Here is a 25228-nt window from a genome sequence, read left to right on the forward strand (position 1 = left end):
TGTTCAGAAAAGTCGGGAAGCCATAAATCTATTAAATCATCCTGTTAAAAACACGAGTGAACGAAGGATGAATGTACTCTATATCCCCAAAGGCTCCTAAGGTGAATAATGCTTTAAAATGTTTTAATTTAATGCTTTTCTAACTTGGCAACCTTAAGAATTTACCAGGATTTTTTTTCTTTTTAAATAATAATAATAATAATAATAATAATAATAATAATAATAATAATAATAATAATAATAATAATAATAATAATAATAATAATAATAATAATAATAATAATAATAATAATAATAGGGAATGGGAAAGTACTCGGCTGAACTACAATTCCCGACATCCCTCTCTCCTCTGGGCTAAGTTGCCTTGGAAACCGCGCTGGTCCGGCTACTTAGGCCTCGCTAGGCCGCTGAGGTGGGGGGAGGGGGAAATGGCATGGGAGCGGGGACGGAAGTCTCCGCTTCCGGAAGAGGAGGAGCCCGCTTACCCACGCCCTCCGCCCGTCCCATCCCAAGGGTCGCAGCAGCCGCTCCGTGAGGACAGCGACGAGGCCGGCCTGTCTCGTGGGGCGGAGGGGCGCCTGGGCAGCCCGAGCGGGTGAGCGGCCAGGAGACGGCGGGCGGGCGGGGTCCGGGAGGGAGGGGAGGGTTTTTTTTGGATAGGCAAGAGCGGGAAGGGGCCAGAGGGGGTCGGTTGGCTGGATGGCGCGAGCTGGCTGCGGGTGGGAAGAGGGGGAAGAAGGCCTCGCCCGGGAGGGGGCCTTGATGGATGGGCTTATGGACCGAGTTTGTATATTTGCGTCTCTTTATTCAGAAAGAGAGATATTCCAAAAAAAAAACCCAGAACCTGTGTGTTTGTTTATGTGTAGGGATACACATAAATACACAAAAGAGAATGTATGTGTTTATGTATAGAAATATATAAAAAGGAACGTGTGTCTTTACGTATTAAGGATATATGATAAAATAATGTTGGGTGTATTTATTGGAATATATAAAATAATGTGTGGGTGGGTTTATAGGAATATTTTTAAAAAGAACGTGTGTGTTTACCTATAGGAATAGTTTAAAAAGGGGATATACTGTATAATAAATAATGTGTGTGTTAATAGGAATATATAAAATAATGTGTGTAGGAATAATGAATAATGTGTGTGTCTGTTTAGGTATAGGTATATTTTAAAAAGGTGTGTGTTTACATATATGGGTATATAATAAAGAATCTTGTGTGTGTTTATAGGAATATATAAAAATTGACATGTGTGGGTGTTTATGTATAGGAATACTGTATATAAAAAAAGAGAATGTATGTTTGTTTATATCAATCGTGTGAGTTTTCCATTCACTTTTTATGCTCTAGTTTGTGTGTGTGTGTGTGTGTATAAAACATATTTCCTGTATATGTATGCATCTTCGTCTATGTGTTCCAAGATTACCCACAGTGATTAATATTTATACGCATTTATATTTTGGGGTGTAGTTATATACATATGTATATAGATTGCATATCTGTATATGTGTTACGGATGTGTACACTTTTGATACACAAACACACACACACACAATAAATACAGTATACAAACTGTAAGGAGAGTGCATACACATGATATATACATATATAAGGGGGGGGGGGAGGAAGGACTAGCTAGGCTACATATTAATGTAACAACAGAGAGGCATCCTGGACAAAGATGTCATTTTTTTAGTCCTTAAGATCTACGCTGATAAGATATAAATTGTAAAAATGTAACTACCGGTATTCATTTACTTTGTTTGCCTTTAATTTAAATATGTTAAAGGATTAAATAAGGTCCAGGAGGGAAGTGTTTTTAATAGGAAAGTGAACACAAGAACAAGGGGACACAATCTGAAGTTAGTTGGGGGAAAGATCAAAAGCAACATGAGAAAATATTATTTTACTGAAAGAGTAGCAGATCCTTGGAACAAACTTCCAGCAGATGTGGTAGATAAATCCACAGTAACTGAATTTAAACATGCCTGGGATAAACATATATCCATCCTAAGATAAAATACAGGAAATAGTATAAGGGCAGACTAGATGGTCCATGAGGTCTTTTTCTGCCGTCAGTCTTCTATGTTTCTAATGAGAGGAAATATTTTTTTTCTTGTATTTCTTAATTTATCTGTCACCTATTGTTTACTTTATTGTGGGTGTGGTGTTGTATTCGAGTTAATCTTTGTTCCTCTGGGTGCTAATTGCTGGTGGAAAAGCAGTCAGCACCCAGATGACCATAGATTAACTCCCAAGATTAATATCAGCCCAAAAATCGAAGTAAACAATAACCCCATCAAGAAACTGCCAAACAAGGCAACAGGTAACAGCCCTCCAACAATGACAGGGCAAGCCACCAGAATATAAACTGAAACAAACCCCACCACTGATGACCTTATTTAGTTTGGGTATTGAGATGTCTGAAAAAAGACAACCAAACTCAGAGAGCTCTCAAGATGTAATCTGCATTATTGGAGGTTCTCACTCCAAGAAAAAGGATAAACTGGTAGAAACTCAGCTAGAGGATGACGTCCCATCCCCATTTTCATTGCAATCTGCCTTTATTGCTGTATTTGATGGGATTGTATCATTTGCTTATTGTAAGGGGGGAAAGTCCTGTGTTGAGAAGCTGAGAACCTTTTTGTGTACAAAGGCTTTTCACAATACAGTGTTCCCTCGATTTCCGCGGGGGATGCGTTCCGAGACCGCCCGCGAAAGTCGAATTTCCGTGAAGTAGAGATGCGGAAGTAAATACACTATTTTTGGCTATGGACAGTATCACAAGCCTTCCCTTAACACTTTAAACCCCTAAATTACAATTTCCCATTCCCTTAACAACCACTTACTCACCATTATTACTGGTACTCACCATTGAATAAGACACTTAGTGATCCTGATATTTATAAACATAATTATTTATTAATAATTATTTTTTTTGTTATTTATTTGCAAAAATTATTAGTTTGGCGATGACAAATGATGTCATTGGGTCAGAAAAACCGTGGTATAGAAAAAAATAATTAAAATTAATATTTTTTGAAAAACCGTGGTATAGGCTATTCGCGAAGTTCGAACCCGCGAAAATCGAGGGATCACTGTAAATCGGTTTAATTGCATATTCACGTGTAGAATTATGCGCCTGATATCTCATCACGTATTTGTGCAAAATCTTCAAAATGTTCCCAACGTGTTATTTTTCTTTATACTTCATTGTATTTTTCCACTAGTATATATAATTATGTTGAACAGTTAGTCTATAATTATATATATGGTTGACGCAAAATTCTCTAGTGAAATGTATTGAGCTTGTGATGTTCCTGTTGTGGTGGAAAGTGGAAGGAGTCCTTTATCTGAGCTCTAGACTCATTGAATGGAAGAAAGCTATGTTTCATCTATTTTGGGGGGTTACAGTAACTCCAAAAATATTTAGCTCAAGGGATATGATGGCTTCTGGGCAGAGCAAGCAATCTTTCAAAATATATCAAGCTAGGAATACACCGTAAGGGAAATGCAAAAATATAATTTACCTGTCACATCAGCCTTGTAATTATGCCCTCAAAAATTAATAACCTGGTACAAAAACAAAAAAGTGGGAGAAGAGAGAGATGCAAAATTCTACTTGATGTCCCCCAGTTGTTTTAGACTTTATGACCCAGACGAAGACTTGTAGAAATGGTAGTATAAATATATATAGAAGGCACCAGATTCCTTATCTCTCCTGTGGGAAATATTTTCTTGTAAGAAATGTTAATTATAGACAAGTCCATTTAACCCCATACTCTGTTGCTGTTTGGCATTCTACCATAACAACGGAAGGACAATTAAGGGAAAATGTTTAAAGTATTTGTATCCAGCGAATATCTTAATTTCATGAAGCAAAGCAAGGGGCTCAACTTTTAACATTTTTAATAACACATTAGTAAGTTTGAAAAAAAAATGTAACTGGTTTATTACGCTGAATGTTTTCCGACGTAAATTTTCTTCTGGACATATTTTCAAACTTTTTTTTTAATAACAAGATTTTTTTTTCCTCTTAGAAATTAAAATGTCTTCATGGCCCAAAGTAAACACAGACCAAGCATCTGATTCTGAAAAAAGGTAAAAACACAATGATCCATGTTCTTTTTCATCTGTTTTTTTTTTAATCTCTCCCCCCTCCTCCCCCTTTGTGTATTAAAAGATATACCAATATATAAATTTCAGTTCAGAAGTTTAACTCTTTAACTCTTTATTTAAAAATTGCAACCTATACTTGATGGATACAAACTAAATACTGTATATTGATCTTTGCTTGTAGTAATAAAAGATGTGATATTACAAACTCTGTGTAAAATTTAGCATTTTAAATTTACATTGTATCCTGGTTTCATTCCTTAGTATGATTAGTGGCTACATTTGCTGCTGGTGGCATGCCCAAATTCACAGCTAATCCTGCGTAAACATAAACTAACGGCGTGTTTATGTGTTACTCATTTGTTGTTTGTTTTTCAGTTCATGTGAATAAATACATAAACAAGAAATAGTGCATCATATCTAAACCTATCGTCTTTGTTTGTTTGTTTGCCTGCTTGCTTGCTTCCTTATTTATTCATTCAATTTGTATGGCTGCCAATCTCACAAAATTATTCTGGGCCTGCTGTTTCCAAGCAAGCTGGTATTTCTAATTTGGTACCAATGCTTGGCTTACACTTCCGTTTTTCAATCCAGATTCCAATTCAGCTGAATCAAGAGTTACCAAAGAATTGTGTTGCTGTGTTGTTCAGTCCCTGAGTTGTGTCCCACTCTTCATGCCCCTATGGATTATAGCACTTCGGGGCGCCCCCTCCCCCCCATTGTCTACCATCTCCTGCAGTTTGTCTAAATTCATGTTAATTGTATCAGTGACACTAACCATCTCATCCTCTGCAGTCCCGTTCTCCTTTTGCCTTCAACTTTTCCTAAAATCAAAATATTTTCCAATGAATCTTCTTATTTGGTGGAAGTATTTAAGCTTCAGCATCTGTTCTGTTGATTACAAACCATTTAGCAACAAAACACTGTAGAAGTGATGGCGCGGACTGGTTGATATTGAAACAGTCATGCTCAATTCAAGAGTTCTGAAAGAATTGTGTTTGAGATAAAGTTAGAGGAGGTTTTTCTACAAGTTGCCTTGAGCTTTTATAGTACATGTGAGATATAAATGCAATAAAAATTGAATAAATAAATAAATAAATAAATAACACAATAAAAATGTTTGGCAGATAAATGGTTTCAAAGCAATATGGCCACCGAGGCAATTAATCCAGCTGCCTCATTAGCTCAGGTTGTTGTTTACACTGACGGGCAGCAGCTGTCTTAGTTTTCAGACAAATCTTTTTTTTCCTAGAATTTCTGAAAATGGCAGATTTTGACCCTGAAATATTTACATGCCAAGATACCCAGCTTCACAGAAATTTCCTGGAATCTATAATTACTGTCTCTATGTTGAAATTTTTATGTAATAAACATTTATTTATAGTGCCCTGAAATGCTAACAGCATGTTAGCAATAGCACTTTTTAACAGAGCTAGGCTATTGCCCCCACAATCCGGGTCCTCATTTTACCCACCTCGGAAGGATGGAAGGCTGAGTCAACCTTGGGCCGGTGATGAGATTTGAACCGCTGACCTACAGATCTAGAGTCAGCTTCAGTGGCCTGCAGTACTGCACTCTACCCACTGCGCCACCCCGGTTCAGAATATTTCTACTTCAATTACTGGTAGTCCTTGACTTACAACAGTTCGCTTAGTGACCAGAGTTACAACAGTACTAGGAAAAAAGTGACAGCATTCCTATGGTCACATGATTTACATTTGGATATTTGACAATTGACTCACATTTATGATGGTTGCCGGGTCCTACGGACATACAATCCACTTTTACGACCTGAAAAGCAAAGTCAACGGGAAACCAGATTTGCTTAACAAGCAAGTTGCTAATTTAATAACTGCAGGGATTCGCTTAACAAATGTGGTGAGAAAAGCCATAAAATGGAGCAAAAATATTTCTCACTTAACAACATAAATTCTGGACTTCATCATGGTAGTAAGTTGAGGACTATCTGTATAACAAATGATTTTTTTTTTAGAGTAAAGAATTGAAACTGTTTACTGTACTTAGCTCCTCAAAAGTAAGCTGGCTGTAATAAACCTAATCTTGGGTTTCATTATTATTATTATTATTATTATTATTATTATTATTATTATTATTTAGATTTGTATGCCGCCCCTCTTCATAGATTCGGGGCGGCTCACAGCAACGATAAAAACAATATATAATAACAAATCTAATAACAATAATACATTTTAAAAAGTCTAAAAAACAAGAAACCCCAATATATAAAAACATACATACAGTCATCATACACAAAAACTACATAGGCTAAGGGAAATGTTTCAGTTCCCCCACGCTTGACGGCAGAGGTGGGTTTTAAGGAGTTTACGAAAGGCAAGGAGGGTGGGGGCAGTTCTAATCTCTGGAGGGAGCTGATTCCAGAGGGTCGGAGCCGCCACAGAGAAGGCTCTTCCCCTGGGTCCCGCCAAATGACATTGTTTAGTTGACGGGACCCGGAGAAGGCCAACTCTGTGGGATCTAACTGGTCGCTGGGATTCATACGGCAGAAGGTGGTCTCGTAGATACCCTGGTCTGGTGCCATGAAGGGCTTTATAGGTAATGACCAACACTTTGAATTGTGACCGGAAACTGATCGGCAACCAATGCAGGCTGCGGAGTGTTGGAATAACATGGGCGTATTTGGGAAAGCCCATGATTGCTCTCGCAGCTGCATTCTGCACGATCTGAAGTTTGCGAACACTCTTCATGCTTGCATCTTTGCCGGCATTACACACTTCAGATTTTGCTTAAGGGTTTAATGTGCTGCGTCTCCTATTCATAGTTAATCAGTGTAACCAAATTCAGTTTTTATCTGTGCCTAAGAAATGGTTAACAGTAAATGAGGCAAGACCAGGCAGCTGTTGTCCTTATGCTGCCTTTGCTCCTTGATAGATCTTTCCAGACTCTACATCTGCCAGCCAGTTTGGTTTTTTTTGTGTGTGTGTGTTTTGTTTTAATTGGTTTCTCTCTCTGGATCTCTGGATCTAAAGCCAGCAGATTAAGCAAAAATGTTTAGAATAATTAGACTGTCTAGCTGATCTGAAAGGAGGGAAAATTTGGCAGAACAAAAACCTTCCTTATCTGTTGTACGACTTTGGGATTTTAAAAATACTGCTCGGCATTGAGTTTAAAGGAATTAAATCACTCTGCAGTTTTCATCATCACTGCTGCTTTTTTTTTTTAATGCTGTAACACAGTTAGAAAAGTCCTTTTTTAAGCCTTTGCCAGTCTAGCGTGTTGTTATTTTTTTTAATCCAATGTTACCAAACTTCAAATGGCTTTGGATGGTTCACTATATACCAAAACAATATTTTTAAAAAAACCTTTGTATCCCAAACAAAGAAAGTAAAACCATCCCAGGACAAAGAAAAGAACAAATGGCAAAGTCAGCAACCCAAAAATAGTTCACCGGAACTGACCTCCAACAAAGAAGCATTGGATTGGTCCTTGCGCAGTTACATGTACACCAACTGCGTCCATTCTTGATCAGGAGTCCCTGCTCATTTTCATTGGTGCCTTGGTCACTTCTCATTTGACACTGCCCTGTGATCTACCTGGGTCTGCTGGTAAAGACCACTCAGAAATTGTAGCTGGTCTATCAACTGGCACCATGAGAACCTAGAGGTGTACTTCACAATGCCCAGAGCCTTTTTAAGATACTTTCCACATTCAGAGAAAATTCAGTATTTCTAACAATGATGTTGACTAATTTTAACTTTAATAAAAATTAATTGATTTTTCTTTTTGAGTCCAGGCAGAGACCAGGATGGATTCCTCGACTTCTGGAGTAAGTAATTGCATTAACATTTTTATGGTTGGTTGAAAGCCAGCTCTGCCCATAATAGTGTGATGAAAAGTTTTTGGGTGTGTAGATGGATGAAAACAGACAGAAGAGATGGATGGATGGATGGATGGATGGATGGATAGATACAGACAGAAGAGACTGATGTATGTATGTATATATGTATGGATAGATAGATAGATAGATAGATAGATAGATAGATAGATAGATAGATAGATAGATAGATAGATATGACAAATGTTTTCCTAGTAATATATGCACCATGCCCTTGTTCCCCATTGGTCATATTTCTTCTATTAGCATAGCCTGTAATAACAGAGAGATCTTTGATGTTGAGTGCTCTCATGTCATCCCAGTACTTTAGGGATTTGCTGAAATTGGAATGGGGGACGGGGGGAGGGGGAGACATATCTAATTTATTTGCTTTGTTAATTCTGAATTTACAACAACAACAAAAAGTTGTTTTGGAGGTCTCCCATCAATGTTTTGGCAGATAGCAGGCATTTCAGATCTTATTTTGCAAAGTCTAAAATTGAATTCCAAATCCCCCAAAATGACTGTTGTGCCATTATGTTGTCCAAAAATGTATTATGCTCAAACTCTTTTGGCAATCCTTAACACGCATATCTTACTCCTTCTAGCATAAATCCTTACAAATCCATTCAGAAGACTTCTTACTCTCCCCCAGACAGCTATCCGAAGGATCATGAGGATGGCAACAGGTGAGAAGGATATTTCCTTTCCATACTCACTTCAGTTATAACTTGAAGTAAAGGCACGAGACAAAAAATGACGGATGGCATCAAATAATTATGCATTTATTCTGTACTCCTGAAAACAATGCAGCCCCATGCCTTCTTTCCTGTAAACCAATCCTTAGCATTTGAGCATTGTGACATTTTGTCTAAGAGGGAGATAACACTAGTTCTTGTGTGCTTTTGGCTTCAAGCTTTGAAGAACTTTTTGGGCAGCAGTATCATGCAACAGGAGACAGTGAAGATAATTATGAGAGACACCAACACCCTCAGAAAGGTAAGAGTTGCTTGAAATTAAGGCTGCACTAAAAATGTGCATTTTCCTCCAAATTCCTTTCCTCTCTGTTTTGCATTTCATTCCCATTGGGTTCTCGGAGGGTTAGAGAAATATCAAACACTTTCTTTCCCAAGCAAAGTTTCATTTAGTGAAGTTTTATTGAAACAAATACCATAGAGCTACAAGAACTGCAGCGACGGAACATTTTTTTTTTTGTTTAGTACAATTTTATCCCAAAGACACAACCTTCCAATAGGCAGATTGGTCTTTTCTGGGGAGTCCTTAGTGCTCTCTGAGCTTGGTTGTTTGCTTAAGGTCATTTCAATACCCAACTTGGTAACATCATCATTGCTGGTGAGTGTGGACTTGGCTCCCTGTTTATATATAGTGGCTTGCCCTGCCAGTATTTGTGGGAGTGTGGTTTTTCCACTTGGCAGTTCTATGTGTCTTGTCTTGTCCGTCCATCTGTCTATGATCAATTAGAGTTCAGCCCATTTAGAGCTTCTGCAGAAGTTTTTCTAATTTCCCATCTTAAAGTGGTGAGAAATTGTGACGACAGGATACGTTGGTTTAGTCTTGGAGGTTTCTGCCTCTCCCAGACCATTTTTTTAAAAAAAAACCAAGGTGTGCCACCCCTCACCTGCCACGATAGATGCACACATCTATTATTATTATTATTATTATTATTATTATTATTATTATTATTATTATTATTATTATTTATTAGATTTGTATGCCGCCCCTCTCCGTAGACTCGGGGCGGCTTACAGCAATGATAAAAACAATATATAATGACAAATCTAATAGTTAGAGTCTAAAATAACAATAATACATTTAAAAAGTCTAAGAAAACAAGAAACCCCAATATATAAAAAACATACATACAATCATGTCATACATAAAAAACTACATAGGCAGGGGGAGATGATTCAGTTCCCCCATGCCTGACGACAGAGGTGGGTTTTAAGGAGTTTACGAAAGGCAAGGAGGGTGGGTGCAGTTCTAATCTCTGGAGGGAGCTGATTCCAGAGGGTTGGAGCCACCACAGAGAAGGCTCTTCCTCTGGGTCCCGCCAAACGACATTGTTTAGTTGACGGGACCCGGAGGAGACCAACTCTGTGGGACCTAACCGGTCGCTGGGATTCGTGCGGAAGAAGGCGGTCTCATAGATACCCTGGTCCGGTGCCATGAAGGGCTTTATAGGTGATGACCAACACTTTGAATTGTGACCGGAAACTGATCGGCAACCAATGCAGACTGCGGAGTGTTGGAGTTAGATGGGCATTTTTGGGAAAGCCCATGATAGCTCTCGCAGCTGCATTCTGTACAATCTGAAGTTTCTGAACACTTTTCAAAGGTAGCTCCATGTAGAGAGCGTTATGGTAGTCGAGCCTCGAGGTGATGAGGGCATGAGTGACTGTGAGCAGTGACCCCCGGTCCAAATAGGGCTGCAACTGGTGCACCAGGCGAACCTGGGCAAACGCCCCCCTCGCCACAGCCGAAATATGTTTCTCTAATGTGAGCTGTGGATTGAGGAGGACGGCCAAGTTGTGGACCCTCTCCGAGGAGGTCAATAATTCCCCCCCCAGGGTGATGGACGGACAGATGGAATTGTCCTTGGGGGGCAAAACCCACAGCCACTCCGTCTATCCATCCAATCCTTCTCTATCTATCCATCCATCAGTCCATCTATCTCTTCATTCCTCAATCTGATTATCTGCTTAATGTCTTTAGATGACACCAAGGATGCTCATCGCGATAAGTTGTACCTGCAGTTTTACCAGCAGATAGAGAAGGAATACAACCGAGAAAAGCCTTCGGACTGTGTCATCGTTTCCATCAGCAAGGATCAAGCGTAGGTCTTTGTTTTATTTTTGTAAGATGCAATTACTTGATGCCTCACTGAACTTTGAGGGAACAGTTCCTCATTTAATTTTACTTTTAGCAATACAGTTAAACTTTAGAGAGATCTTCCTGTTTTGCGACAAAAAGAGCCAGGACGGTGGTATGTGTCTGTACTGCATGACCGAGCAACCAAATATATATCTCTAAATGTAGCATCGTCATTTGCATGGAGAAAAGGTTCCTCCAACCCACGGCATTTTTGTTATCAATTCCTGTCATTAGAACCATCCCAGAATAAGACTCTGTAGCAAAGGTGGCTCAGTTATAGCATCTCGACGAACTGTGGACTTCAACTCCCAGAATTCCTGAGCCAGCCAGCTCAGGAATTCTGGGAGTTGAAGTCCACCAGTCATCAGGGTGCCATAGTTTGCCCACCCCTGATCCAGAGAGTTGAATAAATATAAAAAATAGCATTAAAATTGTTCAACTTTTATATTACATTTTTGGTACCTGCTTTCCATGAATGGGAAAGTATTAAAATGGTTAAAATATTTTGATTTCCTACTGTCCCTTGTAATTTGGGTGTCAGTCCTATTAGGTATGGTAGGACTATGACTTACTTAGTGTAAGATGGTTGTATGTTTAGTACTGATTCTTACATGTATGTTTTAGTTAACAGGGAGATCTCTTTAAAAGGGGTATGGTAACTATTTATCATAGTAACTTCAGACCTTACAGTCTCCTGTAAGTTTTCCTGCCTGTCCCGGTCCATTTAAATCAAGAGCCACCCCTCTTTTTTGCCTATGAAATATTCTAACTGCTCATATGTATGGATTATCATTTGGTGTTTTTCTTTTTAAAAACTATTTTAATGCAGTCCCTTGTTCTTCTTTGCTCAGATATAACTTGAATATCAACATAAGTAGTATGGGTTAGTTGTACTGAGTATTCTTTAAGGTGAAAATTTGTGGTTAAGCTCTGCCCATAAATGAAGTCAATTGAAAATGTGTAATTTTGATGTTGGCCATTATGGAAATTTATAATAATTAGCCACAGCATTGCCCTTCCGTTCCTTTCAGTTGATTTTGAATGCCATAAAATTCACCGAGGGTCATTAAATTAGCATTCGGTATTGAAAATTTCATCTTGATACTTAAAATAACGATTATTGTTTCTCTTACGCAGTTCCCGAAAAAACAAAAGGACCCCAGATTTTCATACAAAAATGCTTAGCAACTCTAAAATGCTCGGAGGAATTTTTTTTTCCTTGAAGACTTTCCAATATAAAAACACACGTCAGTTGAAATTAAACATGCTGCCTCCAACTTTGCTTAACCTGTAACTTTTGGGAGTTTCACGTCCTCTGATTAGACGTTTGTTACCCTTTTGTCATTTTCCTCCAGTTCTTGTAGCTTGACCTTAATCAGGATTTCTTAATTTGCATTCTCACTGTTCTCCAGTTCTCCACACAACATCAAGCCACATTATCAATAGTAAATAACAATCTCTATTGGAGTATCACTGTTGTACATCTTTGGTAAATGAATTGTTACTGTAATTTTGACGAATCGCTCTCATCGATTGGGTCATGTTAGCAACGTTGTAAGAGCGACTTACAGGGCTGATTACATTTTCCCTCGCTACTACATTGCCAAAATGACATCTGAAGCCTGCCTTGTTTTTCTGGTAAAATATTTCTTTCATCTTTTCCCAGTTTCCTACCCAGTCAAAGTGGGAATTTTAAAAAAATCCTGCCTTTTCATCTGTTTGCCCTTGTTACAGCAAGCATGCTACATAAAGCTAGAAGCGGTGATAGTTCATCTCACACTAAACTTTTTCATGCAGTCTTCAGAGCCCCAAAACTTTTGGCCATCGTTTCTTTCTGGTTCTATAAACATCATCACCACTACATGTTTGTCCATAATTAGTTTCACATATTTGTATCCTCAGAGGAGATGTTAATGCAGCTATTTAAAATACTCTCATATCCTAGAATAAGTTTTGAGAATAAATCTTTGGGTTTGGCAAAATATAAAAAGTGTTCCTCCGCCTTATTTTTTACCTTATTCCAGAAAGGGCCTATTAAAACATGGCATACAAAATGGCTATGAAACATAGATAAAATTGCCAGTTACTTGAAATTGTTGACTGCCATTTGATCTAATTGCGGTAGATAAATTAGATCTAATTACATAAATTTGGGCATCCGTGCCTATGGAATTTTCAATAAAGTAAAATAGCAGCCTCAAAAAAGGAAGTTTCTGTCCAGAAAGAACATGGAATCACCAATAATAAAACCCTGATTGAATTAAGCCATTCTGTAAAAATGCCAGTACATGTAAAGCATTTATAAAATATAAATAAGGTGCTTGTTTTTAAAAATTGCTTTGCAGTGTAGTATTTGCTCCTTCACATTTAAACTCTTTAAAATCTGAGAAAAGAAAGCAGAATTCTGTTGGGCTGTTCTTTGAGAGTCCTAATTGCCATTGTATTATTAAATAATTTCCATATGTGCATACAGTACTTCTAAAGATCATTTTATATTCAGAAATCTCATTTACATATGTTAATCAAATATTCACAAATACTAAGCAGTTTCTCAGGGATGCATACCTGAGATTCCCTTGGAATTATTGTGGAAATGCAAGCAACTTAAACATTCTATGTCCTTGTACAATTTAATCACTGCAAAGCGAAACTTCAAATGATATGTCCAGGATGCCCTATTGATGAACCTCATTGACTGCAGAGATCGAAGTCTAAAATCATAAAACATAAGACATTGCATGACCCAATCAGCTTTCCTCTTTTGCTACAAATTTAACTTCATTTTTTTCTGTAAGCATTTCAGTTGGGAAATGTCTAGCCCACATTGAGGTTCTTCTCTTTATACCTGGAAATTTTATGACTGCTTAAAATCTACATTTCACAAGGCAAGGGCCCCTCTGTTTCAGGTGACTTGGCAAAAAAAAAAAGCACACTTTTAATTTATCTTCAATATTTTCATTGAATTCTCTCGCCACACACAAAAATGACCCTTACTTAGGACACTGGCACTAATAATATATTTTCTGAATTACTTGTAAAATAACTTTCTTCTTTGTTTTGTTTTGTTTTTTCCCCCTTTTGTTTGTTTGTTTTTTCCTTCAAGGGAATATTCAACAGCCATAGGCCATCGGTTGCAGGATCATGGCCTTGTGGTGGAAATGATATACCTTACTTCTGAATCAGGTCTTACACGTGCCCTCCAGGAAGTTAAAAACGATGGTTCTCCATTTTGCGTTCTTGTTGAGCCATCTAATGTAACACTTTCCTCATGCACCGTAATCATGCTTCATCAGACTATCAAAAGTAAGTTTAGCTTATCTTAAGAACTGATCCCCCTTCAGAAAATGTTCTCTCTAGATCCATTCCTCCTCATATTAAAACACATCAAGACTATCCTCTTTTGAGACATGATTGAATATGCCGTAGAGCAGTAAAATAATCGATTAAGGATTCATAGCCGTACACCGCTACTGCACCTAACAAAATGTACTTCATCCAAAATTTACCTTCTGGAAAACAGACTGTGTTTATAATAGGCATTCCCCCCCCCCCCTCCCCTGCATTTAAACAGAACATTACAATGTCGGTCACATCTCAACTAGTTTTGTAAAAGTAGTCCCGCATAGGAAATCAATTCAACACACAGAGCACTCGCCAATTGCAGTCCCCGACGACATTTCGTAGAAACGGGCGTGTTTGTGTTGAATCTTGGACGTAACGTTCCATTAAAAGTCTGGCCTTTTGAGTCCGAAGGTAGTTTTTGCCTCCACTGTCGGAATGGTGGAAGGGCTCGGCGGTTTTGTGTTTGGGGTTTTGTTTTTTTGGGGTTTTTTTGTTTGGATGTGAATTTTTAAAACGCAAGGTGTCTCTCTTCTCTGTAGTCCACCGTAATATGCCCATGGAAGATGCCCTGGCTATGATAGCTAAAGAGTTTGAGGAAATTTTTGCTGAGCATGAACAACAGCAGCGCACAGAGATTTCACACAAAGCAGCTGATCTGGCGGATGGCTTTCTAGAACGGGATCTCTATGAGAGTTACCATGTGCCTCTAGGCATTAGACACCTCCTCTTTCTGTTAAGTGAGGGAAAGCATTTATATATGGAAGAATTGAACTCAATAAGTGACTACCTGAAGACCAGGAGAAATAAGCTTGAAGGTATTCGTGTTCCTCCATCCCTCCTTTCTTCCCCAACAATGCCCTCTAAATCCCACCCATAATCTCAAAATAACATCTGCCCCCTCCCCTTCAAATAAGAAAACACCCAGTGTTGAAAATGCCCCATCCTCCTCCGAACCAGGGTGAGTGGGGAGGAAAAAACCCCCCACACACTTCGTGCATGAACGGTTAACATGGTTAAAAATGAGATTTTTCTCGAGAAGGGCTGCGGCTTTATCCCCTGTTATTTGTGGGTGACGGCTCTTCCTCTAGGAAACGAGCTGGGCACTTAAGATGGATTTCCTGAGATTTCCGGCATCTGTCCCCAGCTCGCCCATATATCTCAGATTCCTTGTCATTTTGTCCTTTCTTTGCGCTTTCAAATAAAGTCTCTTCCAGGTGAGTAGGGAACTTGTCATCCCTATTCGCGGGTCCTTGGGAGAAATGCCCCCTGTCCTGACTGCGTGGGATGTGTGACCCTTAATGATAAAAAGGGGCAAAAACCTTGTCCACCATACCATGGAGAGTCTCTTTCCTCTTTATGAAGCACCCTATCGCTAAGCCCCAAATTGGTCCTCTTTCCTCCCCCCCCAAGAAAAAGTTGCTTTCATCCGGCTGTCGTAATCAAAGAGTAACCGCCTCCCTTTGCTTCTACCGCCGTCCAATAAGTCACATTTCACATGGCGAAAGGCCGTTGCGATGTATAATTAGAGCAAGTTGAAAAAAAACGTAACGCTCGCGGGAAAAAAAGACACCCTCCCTAACAGCTTTCTATTATAAAAGCCAATAACGCAACCACTTTACTGTTTAAAAGGACTTCTATAAAAATGACTTTCCCACCTCACATCCTTAAAATTTCCTAAGCCACTTTATCCCTGCGTAAATGGACTGGCTGGGGAAAAAATAAATAAGAGGACATTAAAATAAGCAGCCAGGCTGACTTCATGGCTAGCGGCACGTCTTGCTAATCAATTTTTTTTCCTTGCTAACTTTGGGCCCTCCTAATCCAGATTTTGTTGCAGAAACGGATAATTTAGCCGCCGCAGGCGAAGACGGCGAGTATCCAAATGCCAGGCCAAGCGGGAGCGGTCTCCCCCCGACACTGAGCAAGCCGCCACCGCTGCTGCCAACCCCTGGTCGAACTCCTGTGTTAGGGCAGCCTGCCGTGCCCTCGCCTAAGCCAGCTTTGTTGGGCAAAAGACCGATGGGGGCTCTTCTTCCCACTCCAGGTTAGTCCATCAAAGTACAATATTGTGGTGGTGGCACGGAAAACCACCCTTGTTTCAAAGTTTAGTGAACTACATTGGTACCTCTACCTATGAACACCTCTACTTATGAAATTTTCTAGATAGGAACCGGGTGTTCAAAATTTTTTTGCCTCTTCTCAAGAAACGTTTTCCACTTACAAACCCGAGCTGTTGAAACTATAACCGGAAAAGGCAGGGAGAAGCCTCCATGGGGCCTCTCTAGGAATCTTCTGGGAGGAAACAGGGCCGGAAAAGGCAGGGAGAAGCCTCTGTGGGGCCTCTCTAGGAATCTCCTGGGAGGAAACAGGGTCGGAAAAGGCGAGGAGAAGCCTCTGTGGGGCCTCTCTAGGAATCTCCTGGAAAGAAACAGGGCCTCCCTGTGGTTTCCCCAATTGCACACATTATTTGCTTTTACATTGATTCCTATCGGAAAAATTGCTTCTTCTTACAAACTTTTCTACTTAAGAACCTGGCCACGGAACGAATTAAGTTCATAAGTAGAGGTACCACTGTATTTGGATTTATCCAATTAAACATCCTCAGGATATTAACCCTTGTAGTAGGGCTGTATTGCTATTATCCTTCTCATCTTATTATTTTCTCCTATTCATGCCTTATGATTTATCACTGTTGTTTGTATGCATGCTGAGAGTTTATGCACAGGAAACAAATTTCTTACATTCCCAATCACACTTGGCTAATAAAGAACTACAGTGTTCCCTCGATTTTCGCGGGTTCGAACTTCGCGAAAAGTCTATACCACGGTTTTTCCAAAATATTAATTAAAAAAATACTTCACTGTTTCCCCCCCTATACCATGGTTTTTCCCACCCGATGATGTCATATGTCATCGCCAAACGTTCGTCTGCTTTTAATAAATATTTTTTTTAATAAACTTTAATAAATAAACATGGTGAGTAATGATCTAAATCAGTGTTTTTCAACCAGTGTGCCGTGAGACATGGTCAGGTGTGCTGCAAAGCTCAGAGAGAGAAAGAAAACAAGAGAAAGAAAGAGAAAGAAAGAGCAAGAGAGAGAGAAAGAAAACAAGACAGAAAGCAAGCAAGAGAGAGAAAGAAAGCAAGAGAGAGAGAAAAAAAGAAAGCAAGAGAGAGAGAGAAAGAGAACAAGAGAGAAAGAAAGCAAGAGAGAGAGAAAGAGAACAAGAGAGAAAGAAAGAAAGAGAGAGAAAGAGAACAAGAGAGAAAGAAAGAAAGAGAGAGAGAGAGAAAGAAAGAAAGCAAGAGAGAGAGAAAGAGAACAAGAGAGAAAGAAAGAGAGAGAAAGAAAGAAAGAGAGAGAGAAAGACAGAGGGAAGTAGCGAGGGAGAGAGAAAGAGCGAAAAAGAGGAAAGAAGGAAGAGAGAAAGAAAGAGGGATGGAGAGAGAGAGAAAAAAGAGGGAGAGAAAGAGGGAGAGAGAAATAGAGCAAAAGGGAGGAAGATAGAGAATTTTTGTGTCCAAACTGTTTTTAGCCGCCCCCCCCCCTCAATGTGCCCTATGGTTTTGTAAATGTAAAACATGTGCCGAGGCTCAAAAAAGGTTGAAAATCACTGATCTAAATGGTTGCTAAGGGAATGGAAAATTGCAATTCAGGGGTTTAAAGTGTTAAGGGAAGGCTTGTGATACTGTTCATAGCCAAAAATAGTGTATTTACTTCCGCATCTCTACTTCGCGGAAATTCGACTTTCGCGGGGGGTCTCGGAACGCATCCCCCGCGAAAATCGAGGGAACACTGTACTCTACTCAATTATGCTATTCTCCTGCGGCACAGACTGCAACCTTGGTGAAATACTCTCCGATGGTTTTCCTATTTTTTATCCTTCTTTGTGATTCACTACGGATTTCATTCTCAAGAGATCAACTACTAAGCATCCAGCAATGTTTCTTCTTTGAGGAACAGCTTTCTGTGACTTCAACCTCTCCGTCACCGTCTTTACAAATGCAGAAGAGTTTCTAAAACACAGGAAGAAACAACTTCCTCTGAACAATGGATAAACAAGAACAAAAGGAAGAGACGTCAAAGGCAGAAAAGGAATAAGCGAGTGTGAATTTTGAATAAAGTGAGGGAAATTGCGATAAAAAACCCTCTCACGTCACTCTTTCTGATTAATTAATTAATTTATTCAATTTTTATGCCGCCCTTCTCCTTAGACTCGGGGTGGTTTGCAACATGTTAGCAATAGCACTTTTTAACAGAGCCGGCATATATTGCCCCCACAATCCGGGTCCTCATTTTACCCACCTCGGAAGGATGGAGGGCTGAGTCAACCTTGAGCCGGTGATGAGATTTGAACTGCTGACCTACAGATCTACAGTCAGCTTCAGTGACCTGCAGTACAGCACTCTACCTGCTGCGCCACCCCGGCTCATTTACGCTCACTCAGTGATAAGATGGATGAATTACGTCTTTTAAATGATGCAATTCTGATTTTTACAACTCAGCAGCCTTCTGCTTCATGGAATGCTGGCTAAATGAGTCAACTGATGGTAAGGTAAAGGCAAATGTTCCCTTTGCGCATATATGCTAGTCGTTCCCAGCTCTAGGGGACGGTGTTCATCTCCATTTCCAAGTCGAAGAGCCAGCGCTGTCCGAAAATGTCTCCGTGGTCATGTACCGAGCATGACTAAATGCCGAAGGCACATGGAACACTGTTAACTTCCCACCAAAGTGGTCCCTAGTTTTCTGCTTGCATTTTTTACATGCTTTCGAATGGCTAAGCTGTGGCAAGTAATGGGAGCTCACTCCACAACACTAGGGATTTGAACCGCCAAACTGCTGACCTTCCTGATCGACAAGCTTAGAGTCTTAAGTCACTGAGCTACCGAGTCCCTCTAATTTATGATAACAGTGTGTATATTCCAGGATTTCAGATACAACGATCAGATAGAATCACAGAAACGTCTGGTAAAAAGAAGGGAGGGGACTTATTTTTATATATCACGACTGCTGATAGATGATGATGCTGTTAATATGACTCTGCGCTACATCCTACAACATCTTGAATCTCCAGGGACCTATGCCATGATCCTCTTTGTAGACTTCAACTCAGCATTCAATACCATTCATTCTGGACATTCTTGTAACTAAACTAAACTAAACTGTTTTGTCGGGCTCTCTGGTAGACTCCTCCCAAAAATTCACAGGTACAAATTTCAGACACACACACGTTTGAAAATTCAAAACAATGTTCTTTATAATGAAAATTCACTTAAACCAAGCCCTCTTTTGGTATAGCAAAGAGCACTGTCTCCAAACAAACTGGTAATTTGTACAAGTCCCTTATCAGTTCTGTGATACTTAGCTTGCAGCTGGGAGCCAATTCACAGTCCTTCTTCTTTCACAAAGTGAAACACACTTTGCTCTGGTTTAGTTTCAAAGCGGGGAAAAATCAGCACACAAAAGGTCAAAGTCAGTAAATCAGTCACGAAACACAACGATCAGATAATCCTCCACAATGGCCAAACCCACAGGCTGCTATTTATAACAGCCTCACTAATGACCACAGCCCCACCCAACCACAGGTGGCCTCATTTTCTTTGATAATAATCTCTCAGTTGTTGTTGCCTATGCATCGCTCTCCACATGCATGGCTGTATCATTAACTCTTGTTCTGAATCCAAGGAGGAGCTAGATAATTGATCTCCTTCTGAGCTCTCTGCCCCACTCTCCTCCTCCCTGTCACTCATGTCTTCTTGGTCAGAGGAGCCTTCATCAGCAGATTCCACGGGGGGGGGGGGGAAAACAGGCCTGCAGCATGTGGATGTCTCCCCCACATCCACAGTCCTTGGGGCAGGAGCTGGGCCAGAGCTAACCACAATATAAACTAAACCAGCTAGCGGCACCTGAACACACGTGTAAATGGATCATAAGATTTCTAACAGATAGGAAACAGCAGGTGAAGCTAGGAAAAATTAAAGCAGATACCTGCACAATTAACACAGCGTTGTGTGCTCTCTCCACTTCTCTCTTTTAGCCTTCTGCTAAAATAGTGAAGTTTGCAGATGATACAACAGTGATTCATTCAGGACAATGACAGCAATAGCATTTAGCACTGAGGTACCACTGTGTCAAACTCCTGTTTTCTGTTTTTCCTTCATATCAGTGATGGCTGGCCCAAAGGGCAAACCTCCTCCTCTTCTCACAAAGATCATCAAAAGACCGATGCACCTGCCTCCACCACATCCCCCTGCAAAGCGACCACTGCTCGGGAACAGACCTGGCCTACTACCTACACCTACCTTCAGGTGAGAGCCGGGCAAATCTGGGTGATGCTTCATGCCTAAGTCTGAAAGAAGATTGTGGCGGTGGTGTTTTTCCCCCATTAGTGGCTGTGTCCTCCATTCCTGTCGGTCTCGAGCTGCGTAGCAACACGGGCAGCAGGCTGCACCTGCATTTCGCTGACCCATCATTTAGCTAAGAAGGCTTCTGAATGCCAACTTGTTTTGAAGTAGCTGTCCCTTAGCAATAAAAGCAAAAAAAAAAAGAGCCATCCCCTAACACAGTGTTTTTCAACCAGTGTGCCGTGGCACACTAGTGTGCCGCGAGACATGGTCAGGTGTGCCGCGAAGCTCAGAGAGAAAGAAAGCAAGAGAGAGAGAAAGAAAGACAGAAAGAAAGCAAGAGAGAGAGAAAGAAAGAGAGAAAGAAAGAGAGAGAGAAAGAAAACAAGAGAGAAAGAAAGCAAGAGAGAAAGAGAAGAAGAGAAAGAAAGAGAGAGAAAGAGAGAGAAAGAAAGCACGAGAGAGAGAGAGAGAGGGAAGGAGAGAGAGAGAAAGACATAGAGGGACGTAGGGAGGGAGAGAGAAAGAGCAAAAAAGAGAGGAAGGAAGGAAGAGAAAGAAAGAGGGAGAGAGGGAGAGAGAAAGAAAGAGGAAGGAAGGGAGAAAAAGAGGGAGGGAGAAAGTAATAGAGCGAAAGGGAGGAAGAGAGAGAGAGAATTTTTTTGTCCAAACTTTTAGGGCCCCCCCCCCGGTTCAATGTGCCCCAGGGTTTTGTAAATGTAAAAAATGTGCCGCGGCTCAAAAAAGGTTGAAAATCACTGCCCTAACACACACACACACACACACACACACACACACACACACACACACACATCTGCCAGTCTTTTTGAATGCTTCACTTGCCCAACTCCTAGTAGTTTTAGTTCTCTTTCCTCACCTCCCCTGCAGACTTCCTGTTCTATTATTATTTATTATTATTTATTAGATTTGTATGCCGCCCCTCTCCGTAGACTCGGGGCGGCTTACAGCAATGATAAAAACAATATATAATGACAAATCTAATAGTTAAAATCTAAAATAACAATAATACATTTAAAAAGTCTAAAAAACAAGAAACCCCAATATATAAAAAACATACATACAGTCATATCATACACAGAAAACTACATAGGCAGGGGGAGATGTTTCAGTTCCCCCACGCTTGACGACAGAGGTGGGTTTTAGGCAGCCTACGAAAGGCAAGGAGGGTGGGGGCAATTCTAATCTTTGGGGGGAGTTGGTTCCAGAGGGCCGGGGCCGCCACAGAGAAGGCTCTTCCCCTGGGTCCCGCCAAGCGACATTCTTTAGTTGACGGGACCCGGAGAAGATCCACTTTGCACCTTCTCCCAGTTGAAATGAGACTGAGTTCGGCAGGAAAGCTGGCTGGGTGACGTTGGGCCAATTACTAGGAGACTGGGAGTAATAGTCCTGCCGTACGCAGGAAAGCCGGTTGGGTGACTGAGTCAGTCACTCTCTCCCAGTGCCATCTACTTCACAGGGACCTTGTTGCGGGGAAAATAGGAGGAAAGTCATATGTATGTTGGCCACCTCGAGTTGTTTATTAAAATATCATATGGTAAATGATTTAGCTTTACTAGATGAATGGTCAAGGCAATGGAAACTGCAGTTTAATGTTTCCAAATGTAAAATAATGCACTTGGGGAAAAGGAATCCTCAATCTGAGTATTGCATTGGCAGTTCTGTGTTAGCAAAAACTTCAGAAGGGAAGGATTTAGGGGTAGTGATTTCTGACAGTCTCAAAATGGGTGAGCAGTGTGGTCGGGCAGTAGGAAAAGCAAGTAGGATGCTTGGCTGCAAAGCTAGAGGTATAACAAGCAGGAAGAGGGAGATTGTGATCCCCTTATATAGAGCGCTGGTGAGACCACATTTGGAATACTGTGTTCAGTTCTGGAGACCTCACCTACAAAGAGATATTGACAAAATGGAACGGGTCCAAAGACGGGCTACAAGAATGGTGGAAGGTCTTGAGCATAAAACGTATCAGGAAAGACTTCATGAACTCAATCTGTAGAGTCTGGAGGACAGAAGGAAAAGGGGGGACATGATCAAAACATTTAAATATGTTCAAGGGTTAAATAAGGTCCAGGAGGGAAGTGTTTTTAATAGGAAAGTGAACACAAGAACAAGGGGACACAATCTGAAGCTAGTTGGGGGAAAGATCAAAAGCAACAGAAAATATTATTTTACTGAAAGAGTAGTAGATCCTTGGAACAAACTTCCAGCAGACGTGGTTGGTAAATCCACAGTCACTGAATCTAAACATGCTTGGGATAAACATAGATCCATCCTAAGATAAAATACAGGAAATAGTATAAGGGCAGACTAGATGGACCACGAGGTCTTTTTCTGCCGTCAGTCTTCTATGTTTCTATCAAAAGCTGGATTATAAATAAATAAGGATCCTCTATGTGCTAGGGGGAAAACAGAGATGCAGAAAACGTAGAGTCGTTTTATCCTATTTGCAATAAGAAGCCAAAATAACATATTTTTTTTGGTCTCTTGATGAAGCATAAAAGCACCGCGCCCTAAAGGGAAGCCAGCTCCTGTTTGAAGGACCTTGTGAGTTAAACATGAGCAAATGTATCAATCTTGCCATTCTTCTTTTCACAGCTCAGCTTGGCCTCTAAACCAAACGACTCGAGACGACATGTGACCTAAAAAGGAATTTAATGAAGAGTTGTCCTAGAGGGCAGCATTTCTCTTTTAAGACAAAGCAGCGTTTGACAAGTATATGTTACCACTCCCGGCCACGTTAAATGCATCTTATTTTCCGTTGTACACATTCCTAAGAACAACGTCTTCTTTTTTTAACTTAAACACAACATAGGTGTTTGTAGACAATGGATATTGTAGATTCCCAATGTTAACCTTTTCTCTAAAATCATTGTTGTTCTAAAATAAATGACTTATTTCCACAGGTACCCTTCCGACTTCTTTGTGATTCACACACCTCTTATTGTTTATCTATTCTAACACTTTTTGTTGACTGTGCCACAGTTAAGTTTAAACCACGACACACACACACACAAGGCCAAGATTGCACCTTAAGCCCTACGTAAGCAAGCTATGTGCTTAACATTATGTTCCAAATTTGTTCCTTGATGTCAGTTGCTTCTCAAATTAAGCCAATATCTTTTTGGATCCTTCCTAAGTGCCCCAATTTAAGTAGTCCCAATCATCTTCTTGATTTATTGTTGTATAGGAGAACAACAATAACTTATTTTTACACTTTCCATTGTGTTTCAATAAGATGGAATGGTTCTTACACAGATTTACAGGTAATGACGGACTCCAAAGTTGTTCTAAATTTGACCTACAACCATAATTGAGCCTTAAATTTCTGTTGCTAAGGGAGACAATTGTTAAGTGAGTTGCAGCGAACAGACCCTGAAGGGGCAGAGCCGTCGCCCACACCAGCGCCATATTCTTGGGGGTTCCCTGTAGCAGAGGCTGAAACCGGAACCACGGGGTGGAGCTCGGCCAGAGATCTGCCGGGACTGGCTAACTTGGGGGGCGCGCCTACATTTTCCCTGCCAGCTGGAGGAACAAAGTCTCAGCCGCTGCTACAGGGACCCAAGAACATGGTGCTGGTGCGGGTGACAGCCCTGCCCCTTCAGGGCCTGTTCGCCGACCTTCTCAGGCATGGACGTGACATTCCCGGTGCTGCTGCTTCTCTAAGAAAAGCCGCCGGGCTGTCTCATCAGTTGCCGCTGCCACCTTGTTCCTCCAGAGGCGTATGGTGGGCTGGCAGTGAACCTCTGCACCCTGCCATATGCTTCTGGGGTGGGGAGGCTGAGCACTCCGCCGTGAGCTTTAAAAAGAAAGGCGGAGAGAGGGCGAGGCGAGACCTCCAGTTTGGGCAGCGCCATCAGCCGAGCAACAGGAACAACCACTGCTTTTCCCCCACAGGACACACAAACACACTCCTGCAACGCTGCTCAAGCCGGAGGTCTCACCTCGCCCTCTCTCCGCCTTTCTCTTTAAAGCTCGTGGCTGAGCATGCAACATTTAGAAGAGAAAAACCTTCGCGGCTGGAAGATTTCCCCGCACTTTATTTATTTATTTATTTATTTTATTATTTAGATTTGTTTGCTACTCCCCTGCCCACTCCGGTGCCTGGCTCCGCTGCGCAGCCTTGAAAAAGGCTGCGCGGAGGTTTATTTTGTGTGTGCGGCTGCGCACCTTAGAGGGAACACTGCTCAGAGTCCCCCCACCTTTTTTTAAGCTTTAAAATTTTGGATTTTTTTGATTCTCCTCACCTCACCTTTTTCCTTCAGCAGCGACTGTCCTCCGTCTTCCTCCTCCTCCTCCTCCCACCCAAATTCCGAGCTTTTATTTCTTTCCTAATGGGTTTGCACGCATCATTTGCTTTTACATTGATTCCTATGGGAAAAATTGCTTCTACTTAAGAACGTTTCTACTTAAGAACCTGGTCACAGAACAAATTAAGTTCTTAAGTTGAGGTACCACTGCAAATCTATTTTAATGCCCCAAAGCCCCATAATAAAAATAATCTCTCACATGAACGCAAGTGCAAAAATTGCACGTATACAAGTACAGCAGAACCACAATTCCTGTACTTATTCTGGAATTTTCTGCCTGTTGCATAACTTTGAAGCGGGCGCCTCGAAAGTCGTGACTCGCACTTGGCGGTCCTCATACCTGGAAGCAGC

At 40.8% G+C, this 25228-nt stretch overlaps 1 protein-coding gene across 3 annotated transcripts; it reads left to right on the top strand.

Moving 5' to 3' along the window:
* The first annotated feature begins 415 nt into the window (after positions 1–415).
* LOC139171777 (nuclear receptor coactivator 5-like) lies at positions 416–23476 on the top strand. Of its 3 annotated transcripts, none has more exons than XM_070760201.1 (11): positions 416–595; positions 4048–4108; positions 7896–7928; positions 8585–8665; positions 8893–8975; positions 10710–10830; positions 13972–14171; positions 14750–15025; positions 16048–16254; positions 20378–20519; positions 23166–23476. In XM_070760201.1, exons 2-11 carry the CDS (start codon positions 4056–4058, stop codon positions 23206–23208), a joined length of 1239 nt encoding a protein of 412 aa, XP_070616302.1. In that variant the 5' UTR covers positions 416–595; positions 4048–4055; the 3' UTR covers positions 23209–23476. The 3 variants fall into 3 exon arrangements, with proteins under 3 accessions (XP_070616302.1, XP_070616304.1, XP_070616305.1); XM_070760204.1 differs by having other exon boundaries at positions 429–595; positions 16036–16254; XM_070760203.1 differs by lacking the exon at positions 14750–15025 and having other exon boundaries at positions 421–595.
* The last annotated feature ends 1752 nt before the right edge of the window (positions 23477–25228 follow it).

Source organism: Erythrolamprus reginae, chromosome 9 (genome assembly GCF_031021105.1).
Source record: "Erythrolamprus reginae isolate rEryReg1 chromosome 9, rEryReg1.hap1, whole genome shotgun sequence".
NCBI lineage: Eukaryota > Metazoa > Chordata > Lepidosauria > Squamata > Dipsadidae > Erythrolamprus > Erythrolamprus reginae.

What these genes read in the sequence shown, in the direction of transcription:
- LOC139171777 (XM_070760204.1), top strand. Translation starts at nt 4,056, where the DNA reads ATGTCTTCATGGCCCAAAGTAAACACAGACCAAGCATCTGATTCTGAA. An exon ending in GCTTCATCAGACTATCAAAA is followed by an intron (nt 14,172 to 14,749) that starts GTAAGTTTAGCT and finishes TCTTCTCTGTAG; the next exon opens with TCCACCGTAATATGCCCATG. An exon ending in CTACCTACACCTACCTTCAG is followed by an intron (nt 20,520 to 23,165) that starts GTGAGAGCCGGG and finishes TTCTTTTCACAG; the next exon opens with CTCAGCTTGGCCTCTAAACC.